The sequence below is a fragment of the Mustela erminea genome, chromosome 21, assembly GCF_009829155.1.
Source record: "Mustela erminea isolate mMusErm1 chromosome 21, mMusErm1.Pri, whole genome shotgun sequence".
Lineage (NCBI taxonomy): Eukaryota > Metazoa > Chordata > Mammalia > Carnivora > Mustelidae > Mustela > Mustela erminea.
The window spans coordinates 6,517,784-6,536,810 of record NC_045634.1 but is presented as its reverse complement, the minus strand read 5'-3'; the positions used below and the strand labels follow the sequence as shown (position 1 = coordinate 6,536,810).

The 19,027-nt window shown below is 48.0% G+C and overlaps 1 protein-coding gene across 2 annotated transcripts in view; it reads right to left on the bottom strand.

Moving 5' to 3' along the window:
* Positions 1 to 1,374: 1,374 nt before the first annotated feature.
* RAB11FIP1 (RAB11 family interacting protein 1) overlaps positions 1,375 to 19,027 on the bottom strand; it is a 31,798-nt gene continuing 14,145 nt past the window's right edge. Inside the window, exons 2-6 of one of the 2 annotated variants that reach the window (XM_032329286.1) lie at positions 18,016 to 18,458; positions 16,019 to 16,820; positions 13,175 to 15,031; positions 12,295 to 12,403; positions 1,375 to 4,538 (exon numbers count right to left, since the gene is read on the bottom strand). In XM_032329286.1, coding sequence (XP_032185177.1) covers positions 4,320 to 4,538; positions 12,295 to 12,403; positions 13,175 to 15,031; positions 16,019 to 16,820; positions 18,016 to 18,458 — 3,430 coding nt within the window. In that variant the 3' untranslated portion in view covers positions 1,375 to 4,319. The remainder of the gene's footprint in view (positions 4,539 to 12,294; positions 12,404 to 13,174; positions 15,032 to 16,018; positions 16,821 to 18,015; positions 18,459 to 19,027) is intronic. The other variant, XM_032329287.1, reaches the window with a different exon arrangement.

Here is a 19,027-nt window from a genome sequence, read left to right as displayed (position 1 = left end):
CCAGGGTCCGGTGGCTTGACTTCCTGCAGCTCAGGATCCTAGACTTGGGAAAGTTCACTCTCTATGCTGTTCATATACCCTATAATCATTCTCTTTCTTTTCTTTTCTTTTTTTAATATTTTATTTATTTGACAGAGAGAAATCACAAGTAGATGGAGAGGCAGGCAGAGAGAGAGAGAGAGGGAAGCAGGCTCCCTGCTGAGCAGAGAGCCCGATGTGGGACTCAATCCCAGGACTCTGAGATCATGACCTGAGCTGAAGGCAGCAGCTTAACCCACTGAGCCACCCAGGTGCCCCCATTCTTTATTTTCCTGTTTTGTTTTGTTTTCTAACTTTTTGTTATTAGCAGCTGGCCAAAGGGGACTTCAAAGAAAGAAGGCGTCGTGTTCCTCCTTGGGCTGCCCCTGAGGGCTGGGTCTGGGGGCACCAGCGGGGACCAGACAAGGGTGGGTGATCTCTGAGGGAAAAGTCAGAATGAAACTTTCCTTCCCCAAGATTCCTTCCACAGGGCTTTTTTTTTTTTTTTCCTTTTTCTTAAACTGAATCTGGAGGGCTGTGCTTTAAGAGAAGCTGCCCTCCCACCACTTTACATGGTGGCCCTACCTTTGACCTGGGGTAACCAGGGAGGCCTCGCCGGAGCTCCCCCATCCCATCCGAGTGCTTCACAAGCACTCTCTACAGTGTGACTTTAATCCCTGGGCAAGAAAAAGCATCTCCTCCCTTTCAAGATACTGGGGACCTTGGAGCATGGACTATGGCTGGGAGGCAGGCAGACCTCTCACCTCATCAGGAAAGACTCAGAGTTCCCAGAGAGCTGAGCTCAGGAAAAGATTCTCTGTGCTTCTCTAATACCCTCTGCTCCAAAATGAATAAACTAAGTTGACTGAACCAGGGATTTGGCTCCCAGATCTGGGGCAGTCTGAAGCCAATCTGAATTTCAGTCATGTCCCCAAAATGAAACTTTTACTTTCTAGGAAATTGGGTGGGGGTGGGGGTGGGGGTGGGGGTGGGGGTGGAGGGTAGAGAGATCAAGGAAGAGACCTTGTTCATATGCTCAGCCAAAAGTGCCCGGTGCCAAGCAAAGGTGGCAGCTCTTCACAGTGGGGACAGAGAATTCAACTGATGTTCTTCTGGTAAATGCCGCGGTCCCTGCAGGCCAAGATGAGGCGAGTGTCATAGGGAAGGGCTCAGAGATGTCCCATCCGCTGCAGGAGAAAGAACATGGGGACCTCTGGGGACCAGGCAAGGTGGAAGCCACAGGAATCCAGCTGAGGGATGCTCACAGGGTAAGAAATGCTGGTCACTCCCCAAGAGAGGTTTTCCAGGAGACAGAGTCATTTTTCTTGCATCCCCATGAAGGCACAGGCACACATCTTTGAAAGGTAGTACCATTTTATTTAGTGTTGTAGAAATTTTAGGTTACTTCTTAAAAACAAAACCAAAGAAGTTAAAAAACTCCCAAACTCAAAAGGCAGGAAATCATTTTATAATCCAAAAACGCTGGGCGATCTTTCAGTTGGAGGGTGGAAGAGGTCAAGTTAGTAGCTCATATAACAGATACTGAGAAACCAGAGTCGAGGTTGGTATGACTACCAGGAGGCCAAGTTCCCTACTGAAGGCAATTAATCTGTCAGCCTTGAGAGATCATTAATTCGTAGCTCTCAAAGAGAAACGAAGATGATCGATGGGGAAAAGGGACTCAGGGAGGTAAGATCCTGCCTAATTGAACATTAAATTGTCTCTGGTCTTCAGTTCGGTGTGTGACTGTCATGGGTCCTCCCCCGCTCTGCCCTTTTGAGATCCCACTGTTAGTAAAGCTGGAAACCACACACACACACACACACACACACACACACACACCCCGAATTCATTTGCACACACCTTCCACTCAGGGTCAACGGCTCTTCCTCATGGTCAAGGGCAGGCTTTCTTGTTCCTCCATTCTGATGTGCTAACACACAGGAATAAAATGGAGGGCAGGAAACCTGTCAGAGTCCAAGGAGTGAGATGATAGGAAATAGGCAAAGGATTGACAATGTTTGACAATGTTTTCAGGAGGCTGACCTCCAGCTCAAGTTCACTGCAAGATGTTCGGTATTTAATCTGATGCTTCCCTAAAGAACCGACCGCTCTTTCTGGAGACAGCTAGGTGAGGCCAGGAAAAGAGCTGCTCCTGCTTCTCCAGAACACAGCCTCCTCCCAGCGTGCTTCCATCAGGCTGGCATTTACAGCAGCTGGAGCCAAGCCCCAACGCTCCTCATGTACGTGGGTGCGCGCCCTCCGATGCTCCGATTCACCAACCCCTGTTAACGGGTCAGGGAGACATAAACCCTCCCCCAGAATAGAGCCCTCACGGACAGTCATTACCTCATGCCCTCCAGGTTAGCTATTTTGAGAGGTACAGGACTGCTATGAATTGGATTTCTTTTCCCCCAGCAGTGGTAGAAGCCAGACACCCTTGAAGTAAATTATCCTTCATTCTCCAGAGTCCCCAAGTGGCATTTCAGAACACAGGAATTCACTCCTCTACCCAGACGTCCCTCTCAAATACTGACCGAGTTACACACCCAAGGTCCTAGCAGCAGATAGTATGTCCAGACCAAGCTCCTTTCGTGAACCGTGCAGGTCTCCACACCAGTTCCTTTAAGGAGAAATCCTTCGGAGCACCCCTGTCCCCAGTGCCCTTGGGTTATCACAGTCAAAATACATTTCTAAGTAAAACAAAACGAAACAAAACAAAAACAACCTATTGCAGAACGAATATATACACATACGTTTTCAGAGTGGAGGCCCATATACGGTTCTCTTTCCAGGCACGTAAATAACTCTCATAGCACTACAAAAATACAAGTCATCTGGGAAGTTTACAGCTTCCCCACTACTGTAAGAGCATTAAATAAAGCAGCTATAGATAATCAAAAGCTGATTCATCAAGTTACAGTATCACCCTTCAAAGTGAAGTGCTCTGATGTAACTAACGTTGCCATTAACATAAGATCCTGAAAAGGGCTCTGCTGCCAACCGTCTTGCCTCTTGCCCTCCATCGAACAAGAACAGACAGAGAAGAGAGCCCCGAGCTAATGACTGTTGTTGCCTCAAACCCTGCCCTCTGCGCTGGCCTGTGATCTTCCACCCCAGAGACAGGTCAAGGTTAGGTAAGATTCTGTCACAACCAGGAGGGAAAAAAACGAGCAACACAGAAACATTCTAATTCTAGTATTCGTTTCTGAACAATGAAACGACCTGAGGAGTCCGACTGGGGGTATCATTTCAGAAGTGTCCTAGCTTCAAAAAAATAGGTGTGTTCTTCTAGCTTTAAAAATACAGCCAACCAAAACTAAGTGTTACCTTCTTGTTCTTCAAAACTTTATATCAAAGGTTGGGGGTGGGGTAGGGGATCGCCAGGAAGTGTTGTGAGGAGATCAGAGAGCCAAGCAAAGGCACTGAGGCAACTGGCCACAGGAGTCCTACTGAGATCATTCCCTACCTGGTAGAATCAAGTTAGTCAGTGCTTTGGCCACCTGATCTCTTCTCAAGGCACTGACAAGGCCACTCCAGCCAGCAGGAGCCCGGCTGGAGCTCGACCAACCCCGTTAAACGAGCACGAAGTGACAGTCTCCCTGCTCTGCCTCTCCCATCTCCACAGGCGGGCCCTATGCACCGATCAGGAGCACACCGTAAGGCTGAAGAGTTGTGGCATTTAGAAAAGGCAGCTTGTTCCAAAATCTAGCAAGGCACACGCACAAGGCTTTCGTCCACCTCCCCCGCTTCGGTCAAATCAGTAAGACCAAGTCCAAGGAGGACTTGGGGAGGTTTACACGGCATCAAAACTGAGCACCTCCAGCCTAACGCCACCCTGAGCTACTCTCAAAAGCCGCGCAAGCACGTGCCTGGTCCTTCTCATTTCAGCCCGCACTCCACTGCCGGGGCGCGGCGGCAGCGGGGTGTGCATTTTTAAATGTCAATATCGAAGAGAGAAAATCCCAGTGTTAGATACACGAATCATCCAGCGCCAGCCGAAGCTCTGGGCCAGGAGCAGATCTTATGACCACATCTCCGGTCAGAGCATAAAGTATTTACAATATAGTTAAAGGCACAGTGGCATTTAAAAATAAAACCCTGGGAATGTACAGTAGAAGATTCATTGTAATAATTAACCTGGCTTCAGTTGCTGGAACTGACTCTTGCCAGATAACAGGCAAGGGAGGCGGCTGGTGACTTCGAGCCTGTGTGCTGGTTATCAGGCCTACAGAGTCCTTGACCTCAGGAGCGGGTGGAAACGAACTCACAGAACAGTCTGGGTCTCCTAGGCTGACGAGTCACATCTTTCCTGCCTTTTTGCCGACCTGAGCCGGGACGCGGAGGATGTTGGGGGTTTCCTCCATGACCCTGACAAGCAGGTTGTCAATGTAGTCTTCCAGCTCTCGGACCTGAAACTCCTTCTTGCTTATCGTCTCCTTCTGCTTGAGGACCAACTGGATCAGCTCATCGTGGGTCAGCTGTGCGTATGCAAAGGCAGGGTCCGAGGGGTTGTATTTCTTCAGAAGCGGAGAGAATGGGAAGAAAAAGTGGTAAAGTCAGCAAAGAAGGCAAATATCGAAAAGAAATCTAAAAGAGGAACATGTTATTAGCGATTGGAGTCTCCTGGGAATGTGTTTTCAGTTCAGGTGGAAAACCGGGTTACTGACAAAGTTTTCTGTAAAGGACCAGAGAGTAAATATTTGAGGCTTTGCCAGCCACATACGGCCTGTGTCAACCGTTCTTCTGTTGTTTCATTTGTTATTTGTTTTATGACTTTATAAAAATGTACAAACCGCACTTGGCTCCTAGGCTACAAACCCCTGGGTTAGACTCTGGATTTGAGGTTTCAGGAAATGTAACAACTGGAGGTCTCTCAACACTAGGAGCGGGCACAGCGAATTATGAACACGAGCTGAGAGCCCCAAGCTAAGCTGGTCCATGAAAAAACCCTAGCGACAGAAGGTGCGGGAGACGACGTTCACCCAACCCCTCCCCAGGCAGCCACTCATCCCCGCCGCCTGCTGCTTCCCCCTCGACACTCAGAGGGGGACCACAGGAATGCTGAGGCACTGGCCACTCAGACACCCCCACCTGGAGTCACGTCATCCTCAAGACATACGCAGAATCAGAGCTAAGGGCCACGACGGCGCGTCGCGCAGTCAGCACACTCAGACATCAGGGCGCACCCTCTGGGCACTCGGTGGCCACAGCCAGGGCTCAGCAGCCCCGCTCTTGCCAACAGCAGGAGCCCTAAGGAATGACTCCATCAGCATTTATAATCCGGGGTGACTGGAGTCCAGCTGCAAAGGGACCAGGCCCAAACTGTGAGGAAACACAAGATAAGGATTAAATGGAAAAGTACCATGTTGTACCAAGCCTCCAGCTGGAGAAGCTAAGTCGAGAGTGGAATCATCACTCATTCTTTTGACAACATGATAGAAGGCCCTGCTTAGTATAGTGGCGCATCGGCTGCCTACACCCTAGCCAGAAATCAGAGAGAAACCCCATCGCTCTTATCCTGGCTCGGAAGGGAAGCACAGTGCTCACAGCCCCGGCTTAGAAGCACACACCGACGTCTCCATGCACACAGCACGTGTGCACCTACCACAGACTGCACAGAAACAGGCGAGAGGTTGGACTACTTTTTTGAGAAACCACTTCTCCCTTAATCTTTTTGTTGTTTTTAGTTTCTTAACTTGTTGAAGGTACACATTCCTCTGGACCTCAATCATCCCATTAGTAATTCTAAAACCATCATCAACCAGAAAGTTGAGCGTCTGGAAAAGGACGCTGGGGACGGGTTGTACAGGGTGAATGCACTTAACATTACTGAACCGCACACTTAAAAATGCTTACGGTTCCTCGTGCACTGTTGCTGCGAAGGCGAGCTGGTGCAGCCACTGTGGAAAGCAGTATGGAGGTTCCTCAAAACATTAAAAAACAGAATTGAGGGTGGCCTGGGTGACTCAGTCAGTTAAGCATCTGCCTTCAGCTCAGGTCATGATCAGGGTCCTGGGATCCAGTCCCACAGTGGGCTCCCTGCCCTCAGCCCCTCACCCTGCTCATGCTCTCTCACTCTCTCTCTTTCAAATAAAAAAATAAAAATAAAAAACTCTTTAAAAAAACAGAACTGATCCAGTAATCTTGCCACTAGGTATTTACCCGAAGAATACAAAGAAACTAATTCAAAAAGATACATGCACCCCCTGTGTTTGTTGTAGTATTATTTACAAGAGCCAAACTATGGAAGCAGCCCAGGTGTCCCTTGACTGATGAATGGATAAAGAAGTGGTACACACACACACACACACACACACACACACACACACACAGAGGAATACTACTCAGCCATTAAAAAAAAGACATCTCGCTGTTTGCAACGATGTGGATGGAGCCAGAGAGTAGGATGATGCTGAGCTAAATAAGTCAGTCAGAGAAAGACAAGTACCATATGCTTTTACTCATATATGGAATTTAAGAAACAAACCAAATAAACAAAGAAAAAAAGAGACAAACCAAGAAACAGACTCTTAACTGTAGGAAACACACGGATGGTTACCACAGGGGAGGTGGGTGGGGGATGGATGAAATAGGTGAAGGGGCAAAGAACACACTTATGATGAGCAGAGTAATGTATATAAAATTGTTGAATCACTAAATTGTACACCTGAAACTTATATAACACTGTATGTTGACTATGCTTGAATTGAAAAACACTTTTTTAAATTTTGAAATGCTTCAGATGATAAAAGTTTTATGTGATGTTTATTTGACCCCAATTTTTTTTTAAAGATTTTATTTATTTGACAGGCAGAGATCACAAGTAGGCAGAGAGGCAGGCAGAGAGAGAGAGAAAGCAGGCTCCCCGCTGAGCAGAGAGCCGGATGTGGCACTCAATCCCAGGACCCCAAGACCATGACCCGAGCCAAAGGCAGCGGCTTAACCCACTGAGCCACCCAGGTGCCCAGATCCCAATTTTTTAAAAAGGAGGTGCATGTCTGTTGATGGATCCTATCAAGGGAAAAGTACTCTTCGGGAACAATAGCCCAAGAATAATGTCCTCGAGCGTTTTTAGATTGTATCTCTATCATACAAGGATTTTATTTACTGAAAATTGTGGCGCACATAAGGGGCACATAAGGGGCAAGGCAGTTTGTGAGATCAAGAGAAGAAGAAGCTGTCAGCTGGAGGCAGGAGCAGCAGGGGCTCCTCAAGAGTGGAGACCAAGTCCTTACAGCGCTTCACACACAAGGGCTTAGGGGCGTGGGAGTCAGGAGTCCAGAGAGCTGGACAGCCAGGAGCCCTCTGCTACGCAGGGGACTGGGACAGACTGCAAATTGGGCAGTGATACCACAACTAGACTTTGAAGACGAGTTAAAATTAATTTTCCCCTGCGGCGCCTGGGTGGCTCAGTTGGTGAGGCATCTGCCTTTGGCTCAGGTCATGATCCTGGGGTCCTGGGACTGAGGCCCATGTCGGGCTCCCTGCTCAGTAGGGGGTCTGCTTCTCCCTCTCCCTCTATGCTCTCTTCCTCTCTCTCAAGCAAATAAGTAAAATCTTTTAAAAAATTAATTTCCCCCCAAAATAACAGAATTGTTTTCACTATAAGGGGAATTATTTCCTCATAATGGAAAATCTCAAATACAGAAGAGGGAAAAAATTATTACCTAGAGCTCCAAAACATAACATTTGGGTCTCTTTCTTTCTTTCTTTTTTAAGATTTTATTTATTTATTTGACAGAGAACACAAGTAGGCAAAGAGGCGGGTGGGGTGGGGGGGGAAACAGGCACCTTGCTGAGCAGAGAGCCTGATGTGGGGCTCGATTCCAGGACCCCAGGATCATGACCTGAGCTGAAAGCAGAGGTTTTAACACACTGAGCCACCCAGGTGCCCCGGGTCTCTTATTTCTTCCTTGGTTTCTTTGTGGTATGTTTTACAACTTCAAACATCATGCAGAATATGGTTTTCAAGCATTTTAAAATTATTATTTTCTGAGCATTTTCCCATCACTAAATTTTAACAAAAATCATTTTTTAAAAACTATTTACTTATTTCACAGAAAGAGGGAACACAAGCAGGGAGAGTGGGAGAGGGAGAAGCAGGCTTCCTGTCGAGCAGGGAGTCTGATGCAGGGCTCAATCCCAGGAACCTGGGATCATGACCTGAGCCGAAAGGCAGACACTTAATGGCTGAGCCACCCAGGCACCACCTATTTTTTTTTTTTGGTTGGTTTTTGTTTGTTTGTTTTTTTAGCAGAAATATTTTTAATGGATGCTTGAAATTTCATTATATTTTACCCATCTCCTTTGTTAGATATTTAGGTATTTTCAGTTTTCACAATTACATATAACATTTTTATTAAGATGCATGAGCATGAATCTTGGATCACATCTCTAAAATAGTTCCCTCAGGATAGATGCGTGGGGTTGAAAAGGGATGTACGCTTCATACCTTGCAAACTATGAAATAGCTATTCAATTTGGATTTCATAATCCAAAGAGGAAAGTATGTGAGGCTTTGAAATCATTAGGCGATCCTACACATGTGATGATTCAAAAATTATAAAACAATCCAGCGTTACAGAAAGTGAACAACAGCCATAGCAAGGAAGAGGTACAAGGAATATAACCATTAATTCAAGAAAAAACAGTGCCCATTGTCACATATTTCCTTCCAGGATTTTCATATTGGATGTTCCCACCGTAGTTGCAATAATAATGACGTATATTCAAATCCGTGTCTCACTGTTTCCGTATTAACAGGACAGATGATTTCTGGATCCAGTTGGCTGTATTATTTTTAAATGGAAGTATTAAAGCCACCTGGGTAAATAATACACTCCCTTAAGCTTCAAATAATCTAAAAGCAATGGAGGCCATGAAACAGCAACCAAAAACCAACCAACCAAACAAACAAACAAACAAAAAAACCCACCCAAACAAAACCCCAAACCCATTATGGTAATGATTCAGCTAGCTTTTCATAACTTTGGCCATGCAGTTTCTTTCCCTAACCTCTCTCGCACTCTGCCACATTCCAAAGAGTAGTTACTTTTGTAAATATTATTTATGGCTTAGTACAAAGCACCGTTATATGGGGGGCCAACAAGAGTCTCTAAGAAACTCTCCCTCTTTGCTCAGAGTATTACTAGGTATGGTCCATGGCTAAGCGCTTTGTAGCAGGCAGCCAGAGGGGGCAGTGGCCCAGCTTACAAATCATGAGCAAAATAACCAGCAGTTGCCTTTGTTTTAAGGCAAGTTATTCCCTCCATCCGGGCCAGGAGATAAGCCCCTGATTAAATGAGCTTTGAAGAATAAATAAAATGGGAGCCAAGGGTCTTGCTCACTTCCCGAGAGCTGGCTGTTTGTTTCTCTTTGGAGCCCAGCTGCATTCCACAGTACAAGGAAGAGGGGATGGGAGGCTGCTCCATGACCCTAGCTTTCATTACTGTCCCTTTTATGCTGTTCTTTTGCCTGGTTTCCTGGTAAATATCGTTAAACCCCAGGAAGGTATGTGCTGCCTCTTCCCCACACCCTCAGAGGCCTACCAAGCTGAACTGGGCAAGTTATGGAACATTTCTGGGTAAGGGCTAATTCATACACAGCAAGCACATCTGAAAATGATGCTCACTGGCCCCAGCACCACACAGTACAAGGGAAGAGAAGGCAAAGTGGCTAGAAGATGCTAACTTGTTCGCAGTAACCATCTGTGGTCACTGCTCAGCCTCTTTCCCTGAACCTCGGGTCCAGCTTTCAGGAAAACTTTCGCCCAGCTCCTGATGGCAGAGATGCAATGGAGCCCAGGTGGTAACAAACAAACCAGTACTTTAAAAACCCTTGCAGGGAAGGTGCCTGGGTGGTTAAGCATCTGCCTTGAGCTTGGGTCGTGATCCTGGGATCCGGTCCCTCACTGGGCTCCCTGCAGAGCATGAAGTCTGCTTCTCCCCCTCCTCCCTGCTCATGCTCTCTCTCCCACTCTCTCTCTCTCTCTCTCTCTCTCTCTCAAATTAATAAATAAATAAGATCTTAAAATAAAAATACCTACAGGAGTAAAAGAGAAGTGAGCAAGAAATTTTTATTCTAAAACCACAAAGACTACTTGATGTCTTACAGTGCACTGTGAGACCTTCAATGTCTCACTGAATGAAGCGTCTAGATGCCCTGGACTAAAATAGAAATAAAGTTTACTTCTACTGACAGTGGTTCCCAGTAGTCAGTCAGGAAATCCCTCTCCATATATTTGAAACTCAACACAGCCTTGCCCAACAGTCCCTCTGTAAATCATTCTCCTTAGCCCAAGTGATAATGAGTCAAAGACCAGAGGTTTGCCAGGAGGCAGTGTTCTAGATTCTCCTGATTTTAGAACCAGAAAGGGCAGGATGGGGATGCTCCAAAGCAGAGATCATCTGAGGGGCTAGTTTGGTTTGGCTGGTGGGCAGGAGTTGGTTTTTTTTTTTTTTTTTTAAAGTTAGCCCAAGCTTGGGGTGCCTGGGTGGCTCAGTGGGTTGAGCCGCTGCCTTCAGCTCGGGTCATGATCCCAGCGTCCTGGGATTGAGTCCCGCATCGGGCTCTCTGCTCAGCAGGGAGCCTGTTCCTCCCCCCCACCCCGGCCCCCGCCCCCTGCCTGCCTCTCTGCCTGCTTGTGATTTCTCTCTCTGTCAAAATAAATAAATAAAATCTTAAAAAAAAAAAAAAAGTTAGCCCAAGCTTTTGAAGAGAAGAGATCCTCTAATCAAGAAATACACTTCCTGGAAATTTAGCTTAGGAAGAGGAAAAGTTCTATGCAAGAAATTGTTGACCGTAGCGTTACTCATATTGAAAAACAGAAAATAACCCAAATATCCCATAATAAGGAAATGGTTAAGTAAATATCAGTATAACCATGTCAAAGAATAATTACATAGCAACAAGCAAAAAATGCTTATGATCTACTAATAAATGAAAAACAGACTGGAACACTGTTTCCAATGAGGGCGATAGAGCTGGAAAACCACCATTTCGCCACTGCCATATTCACTGATGGATACGAAAGACTGGGAACGAAAGGGCAGTGAGGAACAGAATGCTTACATGGCCTGACATTAATTCCCCACGAACTGTATTGTAGTGTAAAGGGGGAAACAGTATTGATTGTAAAGGGGGAAACAGGAACTTTACACTCCAGAACCTCGTGGGCACCGCCTGAAGTCAGTCATCAGAGTTAACGCTCCCACTACCGTGACAAGAGGATATAATGTGCCTCCTTCTACTATGCACTGAGAAGGACGTGCGATTTGCACGGTTAATTCCTGCCAGGAATGCGTGACCTCAACCAAACCAGGAGGAGAGAGCAGACAGATCCAAACAGAGGAAAATTTCTACAAAACAACTGATCTAAAGTCTTTGAGAATGTCAAGGTCTTGAGAGACGTCAAGAAGGCTGGGAAACGGTTCCAGGATAAAGGGGCCGAGGGAGACATGGCCACAAAACAGTGGGAGATTCTGGATTGGATCCTGGAATGGAAAGAGAAACAGGAAAACTCACGAGACAACAGGTGAAGCTCAAGTGTGGGCTACAGATGAGAAAAGAGGAGTACAGAGACTTCAAATGTCTTGATCTTGATTATCCTTATTCTTGGGAATTACACGCTGAAGTATTTAGTGGTAAGTGGGGCTTGAGGTGGGCAACTTACCCTCCAATGGTTCCGACAAAAAAAAAAAAAAAAAGAAGAAGAAGTATGTCTATACAAAGAGAGAACAAACAGGGACGGGGAGAGAGAGGGTGAAAACGATAAAGCAAATGTGGTAAAATGTCAACGACTGACGAATTGGGATGAAAGGTTTATAGCAGTCCTCTGTACTATACTCGCAACTTTTTTTTTAAAGTTTGCAATGATTAACAGAATAAAGTTTCAAAAAAGTGTATCTAGGGAATGATGACAAGCACAAGAATTTTATATTTTTGCCAAAAGATAAAAAAGGATACACGGGGAAATGAAAACATCTGATTAGAGTGGACCAGCCAGTGGGTGACATTTTCTTCCCACTAAAAACCGGTGTCAGCCTTGTTGCTGGAGACCCAAGCAATTCGACAATGACTAACTCTAAGGGGAGCAGTAATAGTCCCCTGGGAAGTGTAGGGCCTTCCAAAGACTATACGAAGACACAGATGTACATACAGTCAGGTCGTTCCTGACCCTCCCTGCTGCCCAGGAGGGTCTACATAATGGTGACTCTTGAAACGGGTTTTTTATAGACCCCTAACTAGCACACCTACTTCTTGGAGGAGACATACCTTCATTGCAGTTTCATTGATCAAGTTCTCGTTGATGATGGTGGCGGTGCCCAAGCTGGAGCTGGCAATCTTGGTGGCTGTTGTGTTCATTGGTTTCACAGGGTGAAGTCTAAAGAGAAGGGGAAAGGATCCTTAGACCTTCGGTAGTGACAAAACCGAGACACCATCCACCTCACGGACAGCAGCCAGTGAGACAGACAAGAGGGCAGAGTGGTGATGCGCTCTGTCCGCACGTCCAGTCCGGCAGACGCCGGTGTCCCTGCGGAAATGAGGGCGGTCGGCACGAGGCAGCCACATGCAGGCCCACCATGCGCACCGGAAAGTCAGGTGTCCTGACGTTCTCACCAGACCCTTGGTCTCATGATCAACGTCAGAAGAACGCTAAAGCCAGCCTCTTATTCTTGAGGAGGCTACAGCCTAGGACCCACACCAGTGCGAGGGGTCCTGCAGAGCCTCCCGATCCTCAACAGTAAAGAAAGTGCCAGGAACAAACATGCCAGCTTCACCTCAAAGCAAGCTCTCAACACTGCTCTGTTCTACCACTGCGCCTCAGCTGGTTTCTGATGCTGGGAAGATGCTGGAAGATGCAGTTTCAGAGCCCCAAATCTGTGCAGAACAATTCCTAAACCATCTGTGAAGACTGTCCCAGTGTTCTCCCTATAAATGCAGGAGTGTCCTGAGGAGGAATTCCCACCCTGGGGGTTGGGGTGGCGGGGGGGAGACCCTTTGAAAACAGCCCCTACCAGCAAACTGCGTGGCATATGCCATCGGGATAGCTGTGCACTTAGAAAGCCATCCACCTCAGCAGGCAAAAGGCAAAGGGTCGGGTTGTGGGGTGGGCCTCATTCCCATGGACAAAACGACCTTCCCCGACTCTCACCTGTGCTTGGCTGACCCCGTTCCCGCGCTCGGCTGAGCTGAGATAGGAAGTGTCTCTGAGGGTGAGACCCAGGCCTGAAGAAGCGGCTTCCTCTTGCCAGAACTTTCCACTTTACCAGCGGGGCCCTCTGCTGTGGCCTTTTTTTGAGATTCTGCTGTACTGGTGTGAGTGTCAGCGTGTGGGCAGCCGGGGAAAGAGCGTGTAACAGGAAAGTTCTCAGAAAAGGAGGGACTGGCTACAGGAGAATCCAGGGCTGGATCAGGAGGCTGGCTTGGCCTCCCATTTCTCATCAGCTTTTCCCTCTCGCCGCCGCCAGGACCTGGCAGCTGTTTATCCAACCATGAGCTCTTGCCAAGATCTGGCTTATGAATTCCTGAAGCTGCCATTGGCTCTGGAGAGGCTGCCGCAGACGTTTTGGGTGCTTTTGACCCGGGGTCATGTGGACCCTCTGCAGGCGCCGCCCAGCCATCTGCCTCGCCCCTTGGCCCCTTTTCCATCTCAGAACGGGAAGGGGACAGGCTCAAGGAGGAAGGTCCTCCTTCCCGGGCTGCCACCTGGACTGTCTCTCCATTGTCTTCAACCTGATCCACTCTCTCATCATCTGATGCCACTTCAGGAATGGAAGGAAGGGTTAAGCCCAGATCAGCCACCACTGGAGAGTTAACCCCTGGGGTAGAGTGGAGGCCACTCAGGGGCTTGGACAATAAACCTTCGTGATCATTGGCTTTGCTCTGATTTGGGGCCATGAGTATATCTTCTGGCTCAATCCTCAAGAGCGGAATGTCTTTCCCTGAGCCTGCTTCACTCATGGGGGCTTCTGAGCCCTTCTCCTCGCAAGACGGGCCAGGAAGGGGGCCTGCCACGGAAGCTGGCACACCACACTGTGCTGCTGGGGACACGGCTTCCCTCTCTGTGGCCTCAGCGGATTCCCCATCTGACGCATTTCCAGCAGCGACTCCCTTGCGCGTCAGCTCCCGGGGATGCCTTCTGTCCTCTTCCACTGACCCGGTGGCCTGCTCTAGCTCCTCTTGTGTAAAGAGCTGCTCAGAAAATGACACATGCTTCCTGATTTTCTTTCGGCTCTCACCCACATTCTCTTCGTGTCTCCGCATCACGGAGCCAAGAGGGGGAGCCGGTTCTCCCATCTGAAGAGGGGGCACCGCTTCCGTCATTGCAGAAGTCATGCTGTCCTCCTGAAGGCTGGTCTCCCCAAAGGACACAGACGGACTCTCTGAGCCTGTGCTTGCCCTCATCAGATGCTTCCCCGCTGGGCTTTCAATCTGGCCACTTTGGAGTGAAAGGCCGAATGTTACTTCTTGGGCCTCTTGAGATGAAGGGACAGAGTCTCGTTCTGAGGCAGTAAACCCCAGAACTTCTTCCTGGTGCCCCATTTCAGACTGCTTCACAAGAGACTTTTCTGAGTTGTTACCAACAGTGCTCTCTGGGCCCATCTCACTGGTCTTCCTCGTGGGAGAATCTTCTGTCCCTTTACATGCTGGAGTGGGTAGCTTTCTGGAAAGTGACCCCGAGACCCCAGAAACGGTCTTTGAAACTTCTATTAAACTCTCCCTTGGCAATTCTGCCTTAAGGGGCAAAGATGGTTCTTCCGGCCTGGCCTGGCCCTTGTCTGTGGAAGGCCAGTTCTCAACCGGCGTGGATGTGGAAATGGGAGCCACTATGGGAGATGAGAAAGAGAAGACAGAGGGAGATTCAGAGGATGGTGTCTCTGTACCATGCCCCAATTTAGAAGGGATAGGTGTCTGGCCAGAACTGGAAAGAAGAGCAGAAAAGAAGACAGGAGAGTCAGAGGAAGAAGAAAGCCTGGCTGTGGGTTGAGCCTCTGGAGACACGTCCAGTCTGCAAAAAGGACAAAATAAAATCTGCAGGTCAGTTGCAGATGCATCGTGAGAGGCAAGAAACACAAATAAAATTGTTCCAAAGGGGCAAACACTTTTATGGGGGAGGGGGGGAGCCGGGAGGGCAGTATCTTAAGTTCAAGAAGAAACATCAATTACTTAAGGTAGGAAAGGGACACTTTTATCACCACACATCTGCCACACAAAGGGCTTGTTGCAACAGAAACAGAAAGCCCCAGGTAAAGCAACAGCCCACGGCTGCTTTTGGTGATAAACAAAAAGCATCTACAAAGTTCGAAGCAGTAAAAGATGCCCCTCGGGGCAACGGGCACCAATTCTGAAGAGGAACAGTCTGTGCGTGCACACACGTGTGTGTGTGTGTGTGTGTGTGTGTGTGTGAGAAATCAGAGTACACAGAATCTCAAAAAAAGTCTCTCCCACCCAAGACCACAGAAATATTGTTAGTGTGACTGTGAGTCAGGCTGAAAGCAGAAAGCCCCCAGTGTTCACTTAGGCTCTCGCAACAAGATGCACAATGGCCACGCAGAGAACAGGCACGCTTGGGAGCCGACCAAGGGGCCCCCGTGCCAGCACACCAATGCCAAATTGCAAGGAGGAAAGATATTATCTGCCTCAAAGGGAAATCCGTGATGAGGACTCTAAAAAAACACACGTTCTGCACATACCACAACCAGAATCTGGTATGCCCCACTTGGAATACTCAGAATTTGCTACAAACCAGGGCATTCCATGGGGGCTGATCATCCTACCGAGATGGGGCAGACTGCACCTGTTGGCAGCGGGGTGAGACAGAGGCCCATCGCTGCAATCTGTACAGGCCAGGCCAGCCAAGGGGCTGGTAGAAATAACTCAGACCATTGAATGCTTGCCATACACAGGTACCACCCTGGATCCCCAGGCAAGGTTTGCTCCAGCAGACCTTTCTGATCGCCATGAACAGCCCCGCACGAGGAGGGCTGAGACTCACCGAGGCTTGACGGCTTTGGTCTGCGGAGCCCATGCAGAGCCCATGGGTGGTGCAGCTTCCGACTTGGGCTCTCGGTCGGCTTCCGGTTCTGTGATCTGCACTTCCTCAAAGGGATTCAGGGATTTACCCCGTTCAGAGACGACAGCCAGAGTGTCCTTCTCAGTTCTCTTCAGCAGGCCGTCGTCAGGCCCCGGCCGGTCATCCCTTGGTCGGACCTCCAGCGGGGCGCCTTCCTTCTCCTTCCCCAGGACGGTAGGCGGACTTGGGCCCTCACTGCCCTTAGCCACGTCCTTCTTTCCCGTCACCAGAGAAAGCAACGAGGACTTCTTGTTCTCCTGCTTCTTGCTCTCTTTGGTTTCTTTTGTGGCTTCTAAGCCCGCGGGAGCCACATTCTCCCGAATATCCCCACTGCCGTGCGGCCGGTAAGATGGCAGAGACATGGTTTTCGGAGAGTCCTTGGTGGAAGACTCAGAGAACCACCGGTCGGAAGACACCGCCCCTCCATCCCCAGGCTCCTTCCAAGACCGGGGAGCCAGGTTCTCGGTGGAGGAGAACAAATGCTTCTTCCTGAAGCCCTGCGGGGACGGGGAGGAGGAGGGGGTGCTGTCCTTGGTCTCGCTCTTGGCTTCCGGCTGCTCCATGTAAACATGGTTCCCGTTGATACAGACATTAGAGCGAGAAAGGACGTCATTCTTAGACCGAAGGCCGCCAAGAAAGGAGAGTCCTTCCTTCCTGGGAAGGCTGAAATTGACCTGGTTCAGTTGCTTAGCATCTGCACTCCCTGTTCTCTTGTGAGACATGACTGTGGGGAGAAAAACAAAGATTAAAAGGAAACAAGAAGTTAAACGACCAGTTCACAATCAGAAGGGGGTGCCCATCTCTCGTGTCTGAATGCATTTCTGGTTCTCGGCGTGGGGCTATGTTCCTGGCATCTAACAGGGGGAGGCCAGGTATAGTGCTAGAGATCCTATGAGGCATGGGGCAGCCCCTACAAGGAGGAATTATGTGGCCCCAGCTACCAACAGTGCGGAGTGGAGGTTGAGAGACCCTGCATTAAACCAATGAGAAGGGCAGGATCTAGCCAACAGTAAGGTTTGGTCATTGAAACTGAAGTTCAAATCCACAGTTAATTCACAGTTAAAGGAAGCAGATTCCTCAGCTTTCACTAAGGATGATTCCCATGAGGGTTTAACACATTAATAGGATCTCAATAAATACCTGATGAGGTAATAAAATGTCAGAATTACTCTGAGGTTCTATGATTTTACCCTTAATTTAAAAAAAGAAAAGAAAGAAAAGAAAAGGCCTGGATACATTTATTCTGTTAACTCCAAAAGCTTTTTAAATCTACATCAGTTACAGAGATAAAACGTTCTCTTTTGGGGGCGCCTGGTGGCTCAGTGGGTTAAAGCCTCTGCCTTCGGTTTGGGTCATGATCTCAGGGTCCTGGGGTGGAGCCCTACATCAGGCTCTCTGCTCAGCAGGGAGCCTGCTTCCCCTCCGCTCTCTCTCTGCCTGCCTCTCTGCCTACCTGTGATATGTCTGTCAAATAAATAAATAAAATCTTTAAAAAAATTCTTTAGTCTTTTTTTTTAAATTTTACTTATTTATTTGAGAGAGAGGGAGAGCACAAGCATGGGAAGTGGCAGGGGAAGAAGGAGAAGCAGGCTCCCCAGGGAGCAGGAACCCGAGGTGGGTCCCAGGACCCTGGCATCATGACCTGAGCCAAAGGCAGAGGCTTAACTGACTGAGCCACCCAGGCGCCCTGAGCCAGGCATTTTAGAAAAGGAATTATACATTCTTAGGAACCAGAGGGCTTAAAAAGAGAAGCCTTTCTGACCAAGACTAACCACCATCATGGCTGTCATCACCACCATCATCATTTCAGTAATCAAGGAACTGAATTAAAGTCCTTCTCTTTAAGATTTGCTTCTTCTGAGTGCAAAGAGACTGAGAGAAAGAGAGCGAGCCCAAGTAAGAAGGAGGAGCAAACTTACCATCCGAGGCAGAGGGGGAGTCATCCTCATTGTCCTCATCCTCCCAACGGGACTGAAAGTCTCTAGGACGAAGCAGCACTCGGTCTGACTTTGAAGTAGGCAGGACGGACATGGACTGGGAAAGTGGCGTTTTCTGCAAATTCGACTTGGAAAACAGGGTCTTGATCTTCGATTTCTTCTTCTTGTCTTTGGAAGGAGACTCATCATCACTGTCAGCGGAGGGGGTCACACTGGGAATGATGGCTGAGGCGGTGTCCGACACGCTATCCTTATGCTTCCCCTTGATCTTGTCCTTCAGTTTCCCAAATGGATTCCGAGACTTGTCTTTCATGGAGAGGTCAAACATGCTAGCAGTCATGTTGTTTCTCATAAACTGGATGTCAACCTCAATTGCTCCTCGCTCTTTCTCCTTCTTTCCGGGTTTGGATTTCAAGGTATACCACCTAGAAGGAGAAAGGCTGAGAGGTTATCTTTGAATCAAAGAGCCTAAAACAACGTTCAGCATGCCCATTAACCGGCTTTTCTTCTCTGTTACCACCAACCTCTAAACACATTCTTGGGCTCTCTTCTTTGGAATAGAGAGGGTGGGGTAGGGGAATGGGGGCAGAACTTGCAATTTCATTTTTGAGAAGACACCCACCAGGCAAAGACAGGATCTGACTCTGTACTTAATGTACAGTCACTTAAAATCTTGATTTAATAGCTATTTCTAACAATAAAATAAGTCAAACAAATATTCCATCCAGTCATTTCCTGTGACTGGTATTTTCCGCCAACAGGGTAAAAATGCAAAGATCACACACAAACAGTTAAGAAGGCAGAATGCAAATTTACACATACATCTCAGAAAGAAAAAAAAAAAAAAAAAAGCAAGCGTTTATAGAACAGTCCCTGCTAGGGAATAATAGAAAATATAAGACAGAGAGAATTTTTCTTCCAAAAAGAATGAACTATGCCAGTCACAAAATGACAAACATTGTGGGACACCTGGGTGGCTCCATCGATTAAGCAT